The 16,031-nt window shown below is 44.7% G+C and overlaps 1 protein-coding gene across 12 annotated transcripts in view; it reads left to right on the plus strand.

The window, feature by feature from the left end:
• SKAP1 (src kinase associated phosphoprotein 1) overlaps nt 1–16,031 on the plus strand; it is a 350,548-nt gene that overhangs the window by 268,677 nt on the left and 65,840 nt on the right. For all 12 annotated transcript variants that reach the window (XM_079949862.1, XM_079949868.1, XM_079949869.1 and 9 more), the window contains 2 exons: nt 1,550–1,612; nt 7,867–7,976. In XM_079949862.1, the coding sequence (XP_079805988.1) occupies nt 1,550–1,612; nt 7,867–7,976 (173 nt within the window). The remainder of the gene's footprint in view (nt 1–1,549; nt 1,613–7,866; nt 7,977–16,031) is intronic.

A 16,031-nucleotide genomic window follows, 5' to 3' on the forward strand; every position in this document is an offset into this window, starting at 1 on the left:
ATTTTACCTTGACAATGGCAGTGGGAGAGCACCCTCTACTGCAGTGGCGTAGCGTGGGTTGTCAGCACCCGGGGCAAGGCAAGTAATTTGCGCCCCCTAACCCCTGGATTTTAGCACTCGAGTGCGAGCGCCCCCCCAGATGTTGCGGCCGCCCCCCCTGCACCCCCCACGCTACGCCACTGGGGCTGGGGACAAGCGAAGGAGCCAAGGACCCCCCCCCCCTTAAGGCTCAGCAGGAATTTATTAAATTTATTATTTGCGGAGCCCCGCGGGCCGAGGCAGCCGAAGCCCCCTCCCCTCGGGCGCCTCCCCGCCCCCTCCTCTCCTTGAGCTGTAGGTGGAGCCCGCGCTCCGAGGCGCTCCAGATCCGGGCTTGGCGAGCGCCTCTCCTCCCCCCGGCCTGGTCCGGGGGCTTCCAGCCGCGCTCTGTCCTCGCCCGACCCCCCCCCCCCCCCGCGGCTGAGACTTGCGCTGAGAGCCGGAGCCAGCGGCGCCCCCTTCCGCCGGGAGACTCTCGCCCGCCCGCCGGCTTCCTCTCGGAGGGTTTTGGGGAGAGCAGGGCGTGGCGAGGCCCCTCGGAGCTCTCCTCCCTCCCAGTCGGCAGAAGCAGCCGCCGCCTGTGGCTGGGCCGAGGGGATGTCGGCGGGGTGCGGAGGCTGCCCGTGCCCGGCCAGGCGTTGGTGGTGGTGACGGCGCTGCTGCAGCGGCTGCTCCTCCTGCGAGCAGTGAGTGGAGCGCGGCGGCGGCAGCGGCGGGGGGTGCGCGCACGCTAGGGCGCAAGGCTGGCGGTGGTGGCGGGGAGCCCAGCGGAGGAAGGAACTTGTCCCTTCCCTCTGGACTCGCGCCCCCCCAGATGTTGCGCCCGGTGCGGCCGGCACCCCTGGCACCCCCCACGCTACGCCACTGCTCTACTGTACCTGAGGGCAGCAGGCTAGTTTAGGGGATGTGGGGCATGTCATGTGGCCCACACAATTCTGCCTTTCAACACCTCATAAGCATCATGTGACCTGACTGCTTAATGGTAGGGCCAACCCTATATTCTGTTGCTGCCTTGTACCATCACTGCTATGGCAGCAGAGTTTTAAATATTTTATTTTATTTTATATTTTATTGATAAAATGGAAAGAGTCTCTCTGCAAATGGATGGCAACATACTTAAGAAGTTCTTGAGGATAAAAAATGCAGCAGTGATGGACGTTCTGATAGCAAAAGAAAAGGAAAAGATGTAGCACTAGGTAGAATTTTGCTATCCTAATCTTGCCCCTTTTTTTGTAGAACTAGATGCCAAGGCAGAGTCATGGCACAAATTATGCCCTGGTGCTCTGGAGCACATAAGTCAGATACCAAGTGCTTTGTTCCATTGTTTTTTTAAGAAACATGCAAATAGTGCAAATAGTGATGGGCAGTCACAGATGTTTATATTTGTTTTGTGGTTATTTTTAAAGCTTTCTTGGCTCTAAAATCCATATTAGAGTATAATTTTGCAAAATTTGCAAAAAGTTTTCTGGCAGAAACAGCTAGATTTACTTCACTTCTTATCTCATTGTAGATGATGAACTTGGTTTGTCCACTTCAGATGGCAGAGAAGATGCTGGAAGCATGGAGAAGACAGGTAAAAGATAAAATATCAGTTTGGAACTGCTTTCAAATCAGCATGCATTACATCATCGTCATCATCACCACCATAATTGCAAGGTGTACACTAAAGAAACAAAACCATGTTTGGACACACATATATTATACAGGTCCACACACAAAATTTGGCTGAAGCTCCTTGTCAATTGTATACCTGATAACAAACCTGGGTCTGCTGCCACATTATATATAAAACGGCCCTGAGTCAGCCTTCTTTTACTTTCTTCCTTGCAGTAAGAACCACAGGCAACCCAAGCTGACAGTGCTTGACTGAAATTGCCATAGATACAGTACAACTTTCAAACATGAATCATATTCAATACTGGTGGCCTTTGAGCTTGTTAATTTTCTAGGGGTTTGGGAGGCTACAATGTGTTACTCAGCTAGGCACCGTATCTTTCTCTCAAATCTAAAAAAAGAGAGAAACATTTAGAGTGCCATTTATTTCTAACAATTACTAGCCTTTGTTAGATTCAGGTAGGTAGCTGTGTTGGTCTGACACAGTCGAAATAAATAAAAAAATGTCCAGTAGCACCTTAGAGACCAACTAAGTTTGTTAGCTAAAGTGTAAATTCTCTTCCCCTAACATCCTTAATATACACTTAGTATACACTCTTCCCCTAGCATCCTTAATAGTGCACCTGTGTTTGGGGACAACATATAGACATGCTGACATTTAATCAATCAATTAAAACCTGGATCATTAATTGTGTATGTGTGTGTCACACCACATGCATCAGTTGACACTCCTGTCTTGTAGCTCTGCTGGAGTGGAGTCCTTGCAGGAAAAGAATCTAAAGGAATCTCAGAGAAGGCAAGTCCAATGGGACACATCCACGCCTTCCAGGGGAATGCAGTTGTGGGAATTGTACTCTTTATACTGATCTTCATCAAGCAGTCTAAAATTTATGCTTCACCATCCCTTCAAATCAAAGCAGATAACCTGATGGTGAGGGGGAAACACACCTTTCCCTGGCCATCAGTCCAAATTAAGCAAATTGAACAGATGTAGAATTTCTTAATCCCAAGATAGGAAATAGGCCCTTCATAGTGTAAAATTTAAATACAAAAGATGAAAGAGGCATACTGCGCACCACTCCTCCAACCTTAAATCTATAGTGGGTTAAGATTGGCATATCAAGGATGTTTACTTCTATCAGGCTGCCTAATTTAGCATCTAGTTCTTGGCTGTTGTTTCCCCCCCAAGTGCAAATGCTTTGAATATTCCTACTTCCCTCACCCCTCCTTGTTCAGGAAACAGGTACCAAAAAGTCTTTGAGAAGGAGCCAGGCTCGTAAAACTTAGGCAACAGATGGGCGGAGGGGAAAGAGAATTGTCAGGAGTGAGAAAAGCAAAAGAGGAAAAGCTTACGGAAAAAACGAAGGAGGAGATGGATACAGACCCAGTAACAAAACAAAGGCAGGGTGAAAGGAGAGTCACAGTTACCAGCGCCAAGAGGAAAGGAGAGCAGGGAAGTTCTGTAGACTGGAAAGTTTGCCTTCTCAATCATTACGCCCAGCCACCATAGGCAGCCTGCTCTTCCAGAGTGCTCAAGCACCTTCATTCCCACCCTTGCTTTTTCCTAAAGAATTGAAGCCATGCAGGATCTGAGCAGACAACCTGTTTCCTGGATCAGTCCTGTCCCACCTACCCACCAGCCCACTTGCTTCTCTCTCTGTTGGAATGTATGGACCCAGTTCAGGAAAGAAGCACTTAGGCAGAGCTGCTTTGAGCTTCCTGCAGTTCTGGGTGTTGTCTTTTTGTCTGCAGCTCAGGAAACAGCAGTGTTCTAGTAAAATGTATTTTGTCAAGGCCACTAAGATGGTATTCCCATCTCCAACATTTTAGAAGCATCTTGGAAGAAGCATTATTGCATCACTTACCGTATTTCCAAAGGAAATACTGGGGTTCACATCCCCCAGAAGCTATTAGAAGCTATGGCATGTGAGCAAGAAATTCTGACCCTTTAGCTGAGATGTGTGATGAAGATTGGCTGTGGTTTCCTCCATAAAAGAACAGATTCACTCTTCACATGCTCAGTCGTGGATGCTCTGTATGATTGCTTTATATTTTTCATAGCTGAATGCTGGCACTGAAAACAGTTCTTGGAGCTCAGCTCTTCCTTAAAATAAAACCTGCACTATTGAATTCAGCTAAAAATGCTTGGTTACACACACACACACACACACACACACACACACACTCCCCTCCATCCATTTTAAAAATGATTTTAATGATTTCTAACTAATATGCTTTTATTGTTACTTTATTATATACATGTAAATCACTATTAGGGACGCAGGTGGCGCTGTGGGTTAAAGCCTCAGCGCCTAGGACTTGCTGATTGAAAGGTTGGCGGTTCGAATCCCTGCGGCGGGGTGCGCTCCCGCTGCTCGGTCCCAGCGCCTGCCAACCTAGCAGTTCGAAAGCACCTCCGGGTGCAAGTAGATAAATAGGGACCGCTTACCAGCGGGAAGGTAAACGGCGTTTCCGTGTGCGGCTCTGGCTCGCCAGAGCAGCGATGTCACGCTGGCCACGTGACCCGGAAGTGTCTCCGGACAGCGCTGGCCCCTGGCCTCTTAAGTGAGATGGGCGCACAACCCCAGAGTCTGTCAAGACTGGCCCGTATGGGCAGGGGTACCTTTACCTTTATTAAATCACTATTAAGTGAAGGGAGGAGCACTATATAAGTAAATTATTATAATCATTTTATTTCTTTTTGTACCAAATGTTTCCTTAACAATGGCTTTCTTAATATACAGATCTTAGCTATTTAGCAGCTCTCTCTTTTTAACTTGTGAAGGAGTTTCTGTGGACGGTGCTTTTCAACTAGCTTGCTAATGAATGTTACCTAAAGCAGGGTTATCCAGATGCTGTTAGACTCCACATACTATCAACCGCAGCCAATATGGTGTATAGTTAGGGATGGTGGGAGTTTGCTTTCATATTGCTTCCACACTAGCTGTTGTGTGTGCAATTGCAACCAGTAATTAAAGCCTCCTCCTTACGGAAACAGGAGCTAATATAAAAGGCAATTTATTGTTAATTCCATGGCCACACTAAACAGAAGACAATTTAAAAAGGAGGAGGAAGCTGTTAATTAAAGTTGCAGGAGACTTTTGCTTAATGGGCTTAAGGAATATTCATGGTGTGGCAGTCGTTGGCATGGATGTGTCACACTTGGGAATGATTTAGGCAGAGATGATGCTTTAGACTGGAGAAAATGCTAGGGCATCTTGCAGAGGACGTTAGGGCAAATGATTCGGGGTAGTGCTAAATGCATTTTGGGGTGCAGAGATGTGCAGACTCCTTATTCAGGCTGCTTACATAGCTCTGTGTTATGTAAAGAAGTGGGAACCAGGAATCAACGTCAGCCTCCTTCCTTGCCTGAAATAATATGAAGCTGACTAAGACATAGACAAATGTGGTGGGGGTGGGAGAAAGATTAAAATTCAAAACAAGAGGGAGAAAAACTAGTTTGACTATTGAATCTTCCCATCTATGGTTGCCTAGTGATAAGCCCCATGCTTGCTTCTCTCTTTAGATGAGAAGCTCTGAGCCCTGAGCAATTTTTTAATTTTCTACATGATCTCCTTTACTCTCTTCCCTGTTTTGTGCCTTACCCCCTGTTCCCTTTTCAATATCTCACACAAAAGAAGTAGACCTATTTTTTTGCGTGTACTGTTGCTGAGATTTGTGTTCTCCCTGCTCTGCCATTACCCATTTCAACAAATTTAGGTAATCTAAAATTGACCACACAGATTTAGAGGGTTTCTTATCATGATGTCCCTTACATCCAAATAATAATGCTTTTCTGCCCTCCTCCTCGTAGGGCCTACTATTCTGTATCACAGCCAGGACTCCATTGGTGGAATATGGTACACCCTAAATTTTGAGCAAGAGAAAGCAACTGGGGAAGGGGGCTGGCATAAGCTCCTGAGCCACAAAAGCACAAGAGTTTAGCTGTGGAAATCCTGTCACTGAAATGGAAGGTGAAACCTCCTTGAAAAACTATCAGACTATTAATGCATGCATTTAGGCAGAGACGGGACGCGGGTGGCGCTGTGGGTAAAACCTCAGCGCCTAGGACTTGCCGATCGTCAGGTCAGCGGTTCGAATCCCTGCGGCGGGGTGCGCTCCCGTTGCTCGGTCCCAGCGCCTGCCAACCTAGCAGTTCAAAAGCACCCCCGGGTGCAAGTAGATAAATAGGGACCGCTTACTAGCGGGAAGGTAAACGGCGTTTCCGTGTGCTGCGCTGGCTCGCCAGATGCAGCTTGTCACACTGGCCACGTGACCCGGAAGTGTCTTCGGACAGCGCTGGCCCCCAGCCTCTTAAGCGAGATGGGCGCACAACCCCAGAGTTGGACACGACTGGCCCCTACGGGCAGGGGTACCTTTACCTTTAGGCAGAGACAGGCACCTTTTCTTTTCATTAGCACCCTAATGAAAAACTCTTGAAGGCTGCATTCAAATAGTGAGTGGGAGCAGACTTGCAGACAATCACACACTTTTAATGCACACACACACACACAAAATCTCTCTCTCTCTCTCTCTCTCTCTCTCTCTCACACACACACACACACACACACACACACACGGCTATCATTTCCATCCATAATGCACAGACCATACAATAAAAGGAAAATAACACAGGTAGCTTTAAAAGACAAAAAATGATTTGCATATCTTAATTAGCCATCAATGGCCATGATAAAAATTAAGCTTCTAAGACACTGTTTAAAATTAACAAGGAATGAGGTGTCTCTGATTTGAAATCAAATTTGATAAGTGGGGTAGGAGTCACTGCTGAAAAGGCCCTGTAATTCTTAGTAACTGAGGTTTCATCCTCCATTTTCCCCATAGACATTTTTAAAAACCAAAGCATCTCTCCCAACTGTGCAAAAAGAGCTCAGCAATCCAAGGAGAAGAAGGTAGACATGAACGCACAGCTGAACTACAAACTCTGCCTTATTCAAAGCCCCAAGCTGCAAAATGCCATTGCATCCTGAAGATTACATGTGTGTAATCTCCAACATGCATGGATGATTTTTTTGCCTATCTGTAAACTGGAGACTGGAGTCATCATGCAACTGGAGTTTTTCTTACTTCCTAAGGCAGATCTCCTTGCATTAGAAGGAGCTATAATTGCACACCTTACAAAGCAAACTACAAAGAGGGAGTTGTCCCCTGCATTGTAATGGTAATGAAGGCTCTGCTTCCTCTGCCTCTCTCCTTTGTGGTCCCTTCACCCTATTGCCCCTGTTGAACTGTTGCCCACCTGTCAGCTGTTGAGTAAAAACAGCTGTGCAGGGGTAAAGAAAGTGTAGCTCCCCACTGAACAGCTGATGGGAAAGAGGGAACTTAGAGGGCTGGATGAATTCTTGCCTACAGAGCCAGCCCCCCTCCCCTTTGAGTATCAGATGCACTCTTAATTTTCCCGAGACATTTGATTTTTGAAACCAAGTTCCTCCTGCTAATGGGTTCAATGATAACCCTGAAAACTTGTCCATCCTCTCTTAGCATAGCAGAAATGGAATTAATTGTTCAGAATGCACATATACAGTACTGTATGTGGAAACCTGTACGAAACCTGTGGATGGGCTGCAGTGCCAACCATCACTGTGCCCACTGGCCATTCTGGCGAGGCTGATGGGAGTTGGGAGTTCACAACATCTGGAGGGCCATGGGTTCCTTATCACTGCTCTAGGTTTATTCTGGTTGCAGAATTGCAGTTACCATATCTTGATACAGAATTTGGTTACGGTATGAGAGAATGCTGACAGCCAGCCTGCCCAAGAACGTTGAGTTGCAGCATTGTCTTAGCCAAACCTTCCCATTGCCCCACGCCACACCACCCTTATCAAATAGGAAAAGAATCAGTAAGTCAGCATGATGCAAAGGCATCTCCCCAATTTCCCAAAATGCCCTTTTGCTTATTTAGGGAACCTACGATGGGCACACGCATCCATAAGCGTCCTTGCTGCTGTAGGAAGCTTGCCTGCAACAGATATATACAGTCAACTTGGAGGGACTCACAAGCACCCTCCAACCACTGCCACTAGAGGTGAACATAAGTGAACTTAAGGCCCAGGTGTAGCATTTTTGGGATAAATTACCAAAATCTAACTTCCTCGTAAATTACTGCCAAAGGAGAAATCAAGTCTGCCTTGCAGCTATTGATCTGAATACTATAATCTGTTCTTAACACACTCTTCTCTCTCTCTGTACAAGGACTCAGAAGAAAGTATGTGAATTACTATCAAGGTCTGTGGGATTGTGCTGGTGGCCATCCAGATGAGCTGTCATTCCAGCGAGGAGATTTGATATACATCCTCAGCAAGGTATGTGTAGAAACGGCTTTACCTCCACAGCCTCCAGCCAATGAGTTCTATCCCTCCAAGGAAAAGAAATCAACTTCTCTAACATAAAGGGTGCATCTCAAAGCTGTGGGGAGAGAGGTTCAGACTCGCTTTCTCCACATGATCAGTCAAACTGTGATCTAACCTCATTTTAGTGTCTCTGTGATACTTCTTCAGTACTTTCTTGATACCAGTAGCGTGATACCCTGCTTGCACATAATTCCATCACCCCCTTTATTAGATTTGCTAAGGCGGACGTTATCTTGCAGCGTAAGAGATGCTGTGCTGCTATTAGTTTAATTTCTGAGTAGATGTGCACACCAGTGCAGGAGGGGGAAAGGCTCAGCCTCTGAAAGGCTACAGGAACGCACACATCTTTGCTGTGGCAAGAAGCCTTGCTGGTGTTACCAGGTCTGGTCCCAGATCAAATGGGGCAAGGCAATTCAAGAGTTGCAGATGTACCAATAGCTTTGAGTAAGCAACCCACACATACAGAGACTAAAAGCAAACTGAACTTCTCCCCCTAACCTGCCTCTCCCAGGCTCTACTCCCTTGTGGAGAACTAGGGTCCCTAAAGGGTCAGTCCTGTGGCCATCCTCATATGCTCCTAGCTTCCTGCCTGTTGTGCTTCCTGCACCATTGGATCAGTTGGGTACTGTGGGAGGCATTGGGTCCCTCTGGCCCTGCAAGCTCTGCCTGGTTCTATGGGTGGTTGTTCTCTAGGTGCTTGTCTGTCAGCCCCTGACCCAGTGGTCCTCTGTTCAACAGCAGGCCCTGAACCTGGTCTGGGTTTTTAGGTGATGCACCTGCAGCCTCCAGCTCTGTGTATGGATTGCTGTTGGACTCCAGGTTCATGACAACTTTTTATTTGAAAGTCACTAAATGCTGCTGTGGTTTCGCAAGAAGCGGCTTAGTCATGCTGGCCACATGACCCATAAAAACTGTCTGCGGACAAACGTCGGCTCCCTCGGCCAGTAAAGCAAGATGAGCGCCGCAACCCCAGAGTCGTATCGACTGGACTTAACAGTCAGGGGTCATTTACCTTTCCCTTTTTAAATAAACATTACTGAACTGAAGTTGTATAGTGTTGGGGAGTGTGTGGTGAGATTCTTTTATCTGCCATGAGGATTACAGATCAGTAAATTCATTAATGGTGTGATTGGTAGGTGTAGCAGTGATGCTGAGGAAGAAGCTTGTCTTCAAGGGTGCATTCTCAGTTCACGTAGACAAGTAGTGAATTTGCTAATGTGCATGACCATCCTCTTTCAGTGTGCTAAATTCCCCCCACCCAACACAAACCCTCGACAACTTACACAGGTTCTGTTGCAGACACAAAGGGTTTTCTTGACAGACAAGTCAATCTGGAAAGGTCCCCTGAAGCTGGAAAAATGTGAAAACCACGGATCTAAGTAATCATTCCGCCTTCTTTCTCTTCACCCTGACCTCCCAACGCCATCTCCCTCCCTAGCCCAGAGAGCTGCTTTTGGAAATTCTTCCATCCTTTTATGTTTACTTGCCTCACAGCAAAGTTTGTCTAGAAAATAGCTTGAGCATGTGTGTAATCACTCAAGAATTGCAAGGGTAATTGAGTTGCTTGGTCAGGTGTGATGTAGGGGTGAGGGGAGCAAAGGAAGGAAGGCGGGGAGAGTGTGGGGATGTGAAGTACTTTCTTTGCCACAAATGTGCAAGTGGATACATCGGCTGATTTATAAATGTGCAGATGAATAAATTGGCTTAAGCAGTGGTTCAGTGTTAGGCCAAGTGATCCAGAGACATGGGTGTAATCAAAACCAGGCAAGAATCAGGATTTAAGGGAGCAATCAGGGAAAGGGAGCAGGAGCTTAAACAGTCTTTTCATACTAGAGATGAGTTGCTTGGACTAAGGGCTGTGGCTAGGTTTATAGGTTCTGGTGGCATTAGATTGGTCGGTAGGGATTAGCTGATCAGATGCTCAGACATGCTGGTGCTACAGGATAAATGGCATCCTCAGTCTTACATTAGATACAGAGAACTGGTGGTACAGGAGGGTAAGGCACCAGAACTTGGCCTTCTGAAGAGCCCCTTCCAACTGTATGATTCTTTGATTCTAGGCCACAGGGCTTATTCTTTTGAGAAGCTCTTGTGTGCATTGCAATTAACAGGACATGGACAACAGCATGGTAATGCTCTTGCACATTTCCCTTTTCTTACAATAAAGTTTGTGCAGGATAATTTCCTGGAAGTAATGTGCACATTACATTTTAGTTTTATGGCAACTTCAGACACGTTTCTTTGTACCAAATCAACCAAATCTTTTCTGACATGTTTTAAAGGGAGATGCTGGCATGATAATGTAGCAGGGAACTCTAGCATTACAGAAAAGACATGCACTTTGGAACTACAAAGCACTTTGGAGCGTGACTGGTTCAGTCGCACCGGGCGCAGAGCCTTGGGGATGCCACAACTGTGATTTGAAATGCAGTGTGAGGGACAGCGGACAGCAGGGTGCTGAATTTTGGTGTCGCACAAGGCGCCACTAGAATTTGAGACCCCAGAGTCCATCACTGTTTTCCATAGCTCCCAGTTTTCTGAGAGTATTGAGTGGAGATGCTGGGTCTGATGGGCCAGCATAGAAAACATACCACAGATAGAATATTCATATCACCTTGCATCTTGTTATAACCTACCCTGAGATCTTGGGACAAAGAGTTGGCTTTAAGTATGAAAAATAAATAAACAAAATTATTAAATATTCTCGCACAGGCTTTTCTATTCAAATCAGTCAGGACATTCATTTTCATCAAGCAGTGAGAAATAAAATGTTTACATAAGTGGTGGGGGATTGGATCCAACTGGTGAATCATATCCTGGCCTCCTCCACCAGCCACTTTGTGGGTGGGTAGGTCATCAGGTGACAACTTTGGAGGGGCTTATTGTCCGTGCTAGTTTGCTGATTGGCACTATCATCAAACTCCACTTGCCAAGAAGTCATTGGACGTGCATTTTAAGCATCCAATTGTTCCTTTGCAGTTGTGTCTTTAGCTGCTCCATATCTGATGTTATCTTGGGATGTAATTAAGCCCGCAGGCCAGAGGCTCCCCATTGCTAGTTTCCCTATATCTACGAACCATCCCTAATACACATACGCAATTTTAAACGATTTTCACTACCAAATAAATTTGTGTTGCAAATTGTATTTGGGGACACACATTATGATAGGTCTATGTATTATTTTCAGAACAGAACCAGCCAACACAACCAATACCATGTCCCAGCTAATGTCATGCCAACCTAGAAGATAGTTGACTTGTTAAGTTTGAAATAGAAAAGGGATGAGGAATCAGACTTAGACTGGACAGCCCTTCAAATAGATGGCTGACCTTTGTACAGTAGAACACATGGCCATCCTAATTAAGAGGGTTTTTACTAACATTAATGTTATATACATTTACATACTTAGAACATTATATGTCAAATAATGATGATAATTCAGTTTCTTCGTTTTCAAGACTATTGCTACCTCTTGGTTCTATCCAACTAGACATTATGCACATATAACGGTTTTCCAGTTTTCAGTCATCCATTCAGTTCATAGATGTTCATTCCATTGCCAGTATTTAGCTTGAATAGAGGTGGAGGAGAATTTTGTTCGGTCCACATTTTTAAGCAGACTAATCTAATTTACAACTCTTGGACTAAGGCATGATTTGGAGCATAGTTGTTCTTTGGATTTCTCACTAAATTTTGCAATACACTTCTCAACAAACATGCCGATATACATATTTTAGGATAAAATATAAATCAAATGCATATTTAGATACACATTTTGTGATAAAATACATATTTAAATACAAACTCTGCACAGGTTTTTTTTTTAATTTCAGAGATTCACATATTAAAGTAGAAATTGGACAGAAGAGGCTTATGAATGACCACATGGGATATTGACACAAACAGTAAATAGAATAATCTGCCCATCCCTATTTGTGCAGTGATTAATATTTGTAATCACTTCTGTGAGTCTACCTGGGACTACCCCTTCAAAAAAATTTAGTAATGTCACCACGGCAGTTCTTGGCAATTCTATATCCATTTTTTATTAACCATATGTATGCCAGAATGTTACATTTTCTAGAATATACCATTCCCGAATCCTAAAGTATTTGTTTGTTAAAGGCCTTCCACATTAATACCGCCAAAAATTAAGATATATCAAACATCTATATGTGAAGGAACATGCATGCAGTTCAAAAGTGTCTGACTTATTTCCCTCCCTCCCTTTGACATGAGACTATGACCTGGTTTTAACTCCCTTCAGTGGCTCCGGTTTGGAGCTCCAGCACAACTTCTTCACGTGTAACCAATTGGTCCTGAGTGTCTTCCTTTCATAAATTATTTTGCATGACAACAGAACTCACCTATGGCCATCCAAGAAACCGAGGCTTAATAAAGCTTGATGGTGTGGGGGTGGGGATAGTTAGAGAGCAAGGGAGGGGGAGCGAGAGAGGGGGAAAGGTGTTTGAAAAGCCTGTTCACTCAGCTGCATTTTAATTTCCTTTTCAATCTTGTCCCAATTAATTTTGCAGAATTAATCTCGCCGAAGCAAGCGTGGCAGCAGTGCAGAGGCTGGCTGGCTTCTTTCTTTTTTTTTCCTTTTAAAGCATTGCGGTCGCTGTGCCTTGAACATGAAATAGTAGCTAATATAAAAATCCATCTGGTGTTGTTTGGAATGCATGCCGTCTGCTGCTAAGGTCCTGTCTGACATTTTCGCGCATCAGCCGTGGGGAGATGTGATTTTGGGGCTGGGGGGTTAGTTGGCTGAGATTCAACAGTAAGTAGGCAAAATCTATCTGATCTTGCAACTGGGGCAAGAGGAACCCACAGCATGAACCCCATACATTTTCTCTAAAATTAATTTTAATGGAAGCTGGTTTTTTTCCTCTTCAGCATTTTAGATAGTTCCACTCAGGAATGTAACCGAGGTCTCAAGTAGCACTGAAATGCAGTACTGCGTTCAGTGTTGTCAAGTGCAAACAACAGTAAACATCCTGAAATCCTGTAAAGGCTCAGAATCTGTAGGAATTTTTTTATTATTCTGTTCGCATAATGAGCTCTTTTCACCAGTGACACCCAGTGGGCTGCATCACACATAACACAACCAAAAATCCAGATTTGCCACCAAGTGAACACGTCACAGTGAGTCTCGGAACCAAACAGTATACACAAAAGCATACACTAGTAGCCCAATGGCCACTTCTAACACATGAAAGCCACATGGAGAGTGGGCAATTGGCCTCTTTTTCTCCATTCCAAAACATACCCCAATTGACTTTTCCTATTGAAAAGGGGCCTCTGGCCTAACTTTGCATGTAATGTATAGTTTGGTCTTCATCACATTTATAAATTTACATTTTAAAATGTTTACAAACACTTTAGGTGCGACCAGAAGCAGCTGACCCGGTGGAATGGAACTGCAACACTAGCTTCTGTGCAGGTGTGTTACTTACCAGGAGGGGGAGGGTAAAGTACTGGGGAGGTCAGCATGGTGCAAACTCACTGACAGGAGTGCCAGATTGACTTCACTGGTGTGTTTGCACCACATCGACCTCCCTTCTATCTCAGCCCTCTTTGTCTCCCTCCCAGTAAGCAAGAGCTGTTAACCTGCCAGATAGTTTTTACTTGCATGACAAGCCACTTCTGGGTATGACCTAAAAACAATGTGTATACAAAGCAGTATTAAAAGTCTATAGTGCAAGTCTGATTTTTATTTTTTTATTTTTTTGATAGGGGAATTCTCAAGTTTTTATTTTGGCTATAAAATTGTGATTAAAGTCTGCTACCTGGACTAAAATCAATATGCCAAATGAAGGATTTTTGTGAGAATAAAATGGTGTAAAAGATAGTATAAATTGAATTTAGCAAAGAGTTACCTCACATTTTTTATTTGAAATAGATCATCAGAATAATAAATCAGCAGATTATTTAGAGGGGTTTTTTAATATCCTCAAAGTCAGTTTTTAAAAACATTTGATTCGATTCAAATATTCAAATTCTGAAAGTTTGTCAAATTTTATTTTGTTTAATCTCTGTTTTGAATGTGCCATTTTGCCAATATTATTAAGGAAAGTGAGAAAGCAAAATACTTATTATTTCCAGGGCATGTTCTGGTCCCTGAATTTTTCCTTTGATCTACAGATATGGGGATTTAAGCATCACTTGTAAATGTGCCCTAGACTTTGGTGGTTTTTCAGTTTCAAGTTTTTGTCCTCACTAGAGCCAGAAATAATTTCTAAATATTGTGTTGGAATTCAAGTTGCGGGAATGAAAAGTGAGCTTCTGCAGTTCCAGCATTTAAATCTTGATAACTCAAGAGAGTGGTATGAATCAGGATGTGTTGATTCATAGCTCAGAGACATCCATATTGGGCTATTCACAAGACTAGTTCAACAACTGTAAATCCATTCATGTTGATTTCAACCTAGGGAAAAGAATTATGTGAACTAGCCCTCAGAGTCATGTAAGAGAAAAGTGGGGGGCGGGGGGAGCATTCAAACTGCCCCAGAGCTTCTACCAGCATGGCAGTATTAAACTGTTCAGCAGAGTGAAATACAAGAACCTGTACTTGAAAGCTGAATAGTCTTAACACTGAGACAATCCATTGTTTTGTGAAGTTACAAGTGCTGAGGCTTAAGCCTTTATGGAAGTCAGATGTTTGGGTGGGGTTGCTCAGGGCAACTGCATCCTTTGCATTTTTGGATGCACATGTAAGATGTTTTCTGAGTTCCCATAAAGACATGACTGTGACATACCTGAGCCCTTGTATTAAACTATGCAACAAATATAAATATGAGGGATTAAGGAGAGAAAGAGAACACTGGAAATCCTAGCAATTACCATATTTTTCGCTCTATGAGATGCACTTTTCCCTCCTAAAAAGTAAGGGGAAATGTGTGTGCGTCTTATAGAGCGAATGCAGGTGGGAGGCTTTGCTCAGCGCTCCCTTTAAAGAGCCTTGTGGAGCGTGTGTGCGGCTCTTGGGGGCTTTTCTCCGAGGACGGAGAAGGGCTGCTCTTCTCCCTCCTCGGGGAAAAGCCCCCAAGAGCCACACATATACTCTGCACGCTCTTTAAAGGGGGTGCGGCTCTTGGGGGAGCCTTAGCCGCGCGCAGCCTCTCCCAGGCAGGGGAATGAAGGCTCCCCCTGCCTAGGAGAGGCTGTGCACAGCTAAGCCAGAAGCCAGGACAGCCAGTGGGATCGCTGCGCAGCGATCCCGCTTGCTGTCCTGGCTTCTGGGATTCAGAATATTTTTGTTCTTGTTTTCCTCTTCCAAAAACTAGGTGCATCTTATTGTCTGGTGCGTCTTATAGAGTGGTTAGTTGTAATGAACTGGAGTAGAGAGTGGCATCTTAAAACAGTTTGGGGCTGACAAACTTAAGATGTGAGACTGTCTTCTACTGCTATGTCCTGTTTCTGTGTTAAGTTGGATTGTACAGTGGCACCTCTGGTTACGTCCACTTCATGTTACGTTCTTTCAGGTTACGTCCCGCGGCAACCCGGAAGTACCGGAAAGGGTTACTTCCAGGTTTCGTTGCCCGCGCATGCACAGATGTGCAAAATGACGTCACTCGCATGTGCAGAAGTGGCAAATTGCAACCTGTACGTGTGCAGACGCGCCGCTGCGGGTTGCGCTCTTTTCGTGTTGCAAACAGGCCTCCCGGAACGGATCCCATTCGCAACCAGAGGTACCACTGTACTAAAATCTAACTATCATCAGAACATCAGGTTGGATAGAAACCCGTTTGATTTCTCTTTCACTTTTGGTCTGGCAACAACCAAGGAGCCTTATAATGTCCTGCTAAAAATGATCATTCTTTTCACGATACTTTGAAACTCCTTCCACTAGGGAATGAGCACATTCCCAAAAGCAGTATAGATAAATAAATGCATATATGACCTTTCCATTTGGGCTGGCTGTTAGAGACCCATCAGGCTAGAATCATAGAACTGTAGCGTTGGGAGACTAGGGACCCTGAGAGTCATCTATTCCAACCCCCTGCA

This window comes from Podarcis cretensis (genome assembly GCF_951804945.1).
Source record: "Podarcis cretensis genome assembly, chromosome: 13".
Classification (NCBI taxonomy): domain Eukaryota; kingdom Metazoa; phylum Chordata; class Lepidosauria; order Squamata; family Lacertidae; genus Podarcis; species Podarcis cretensis.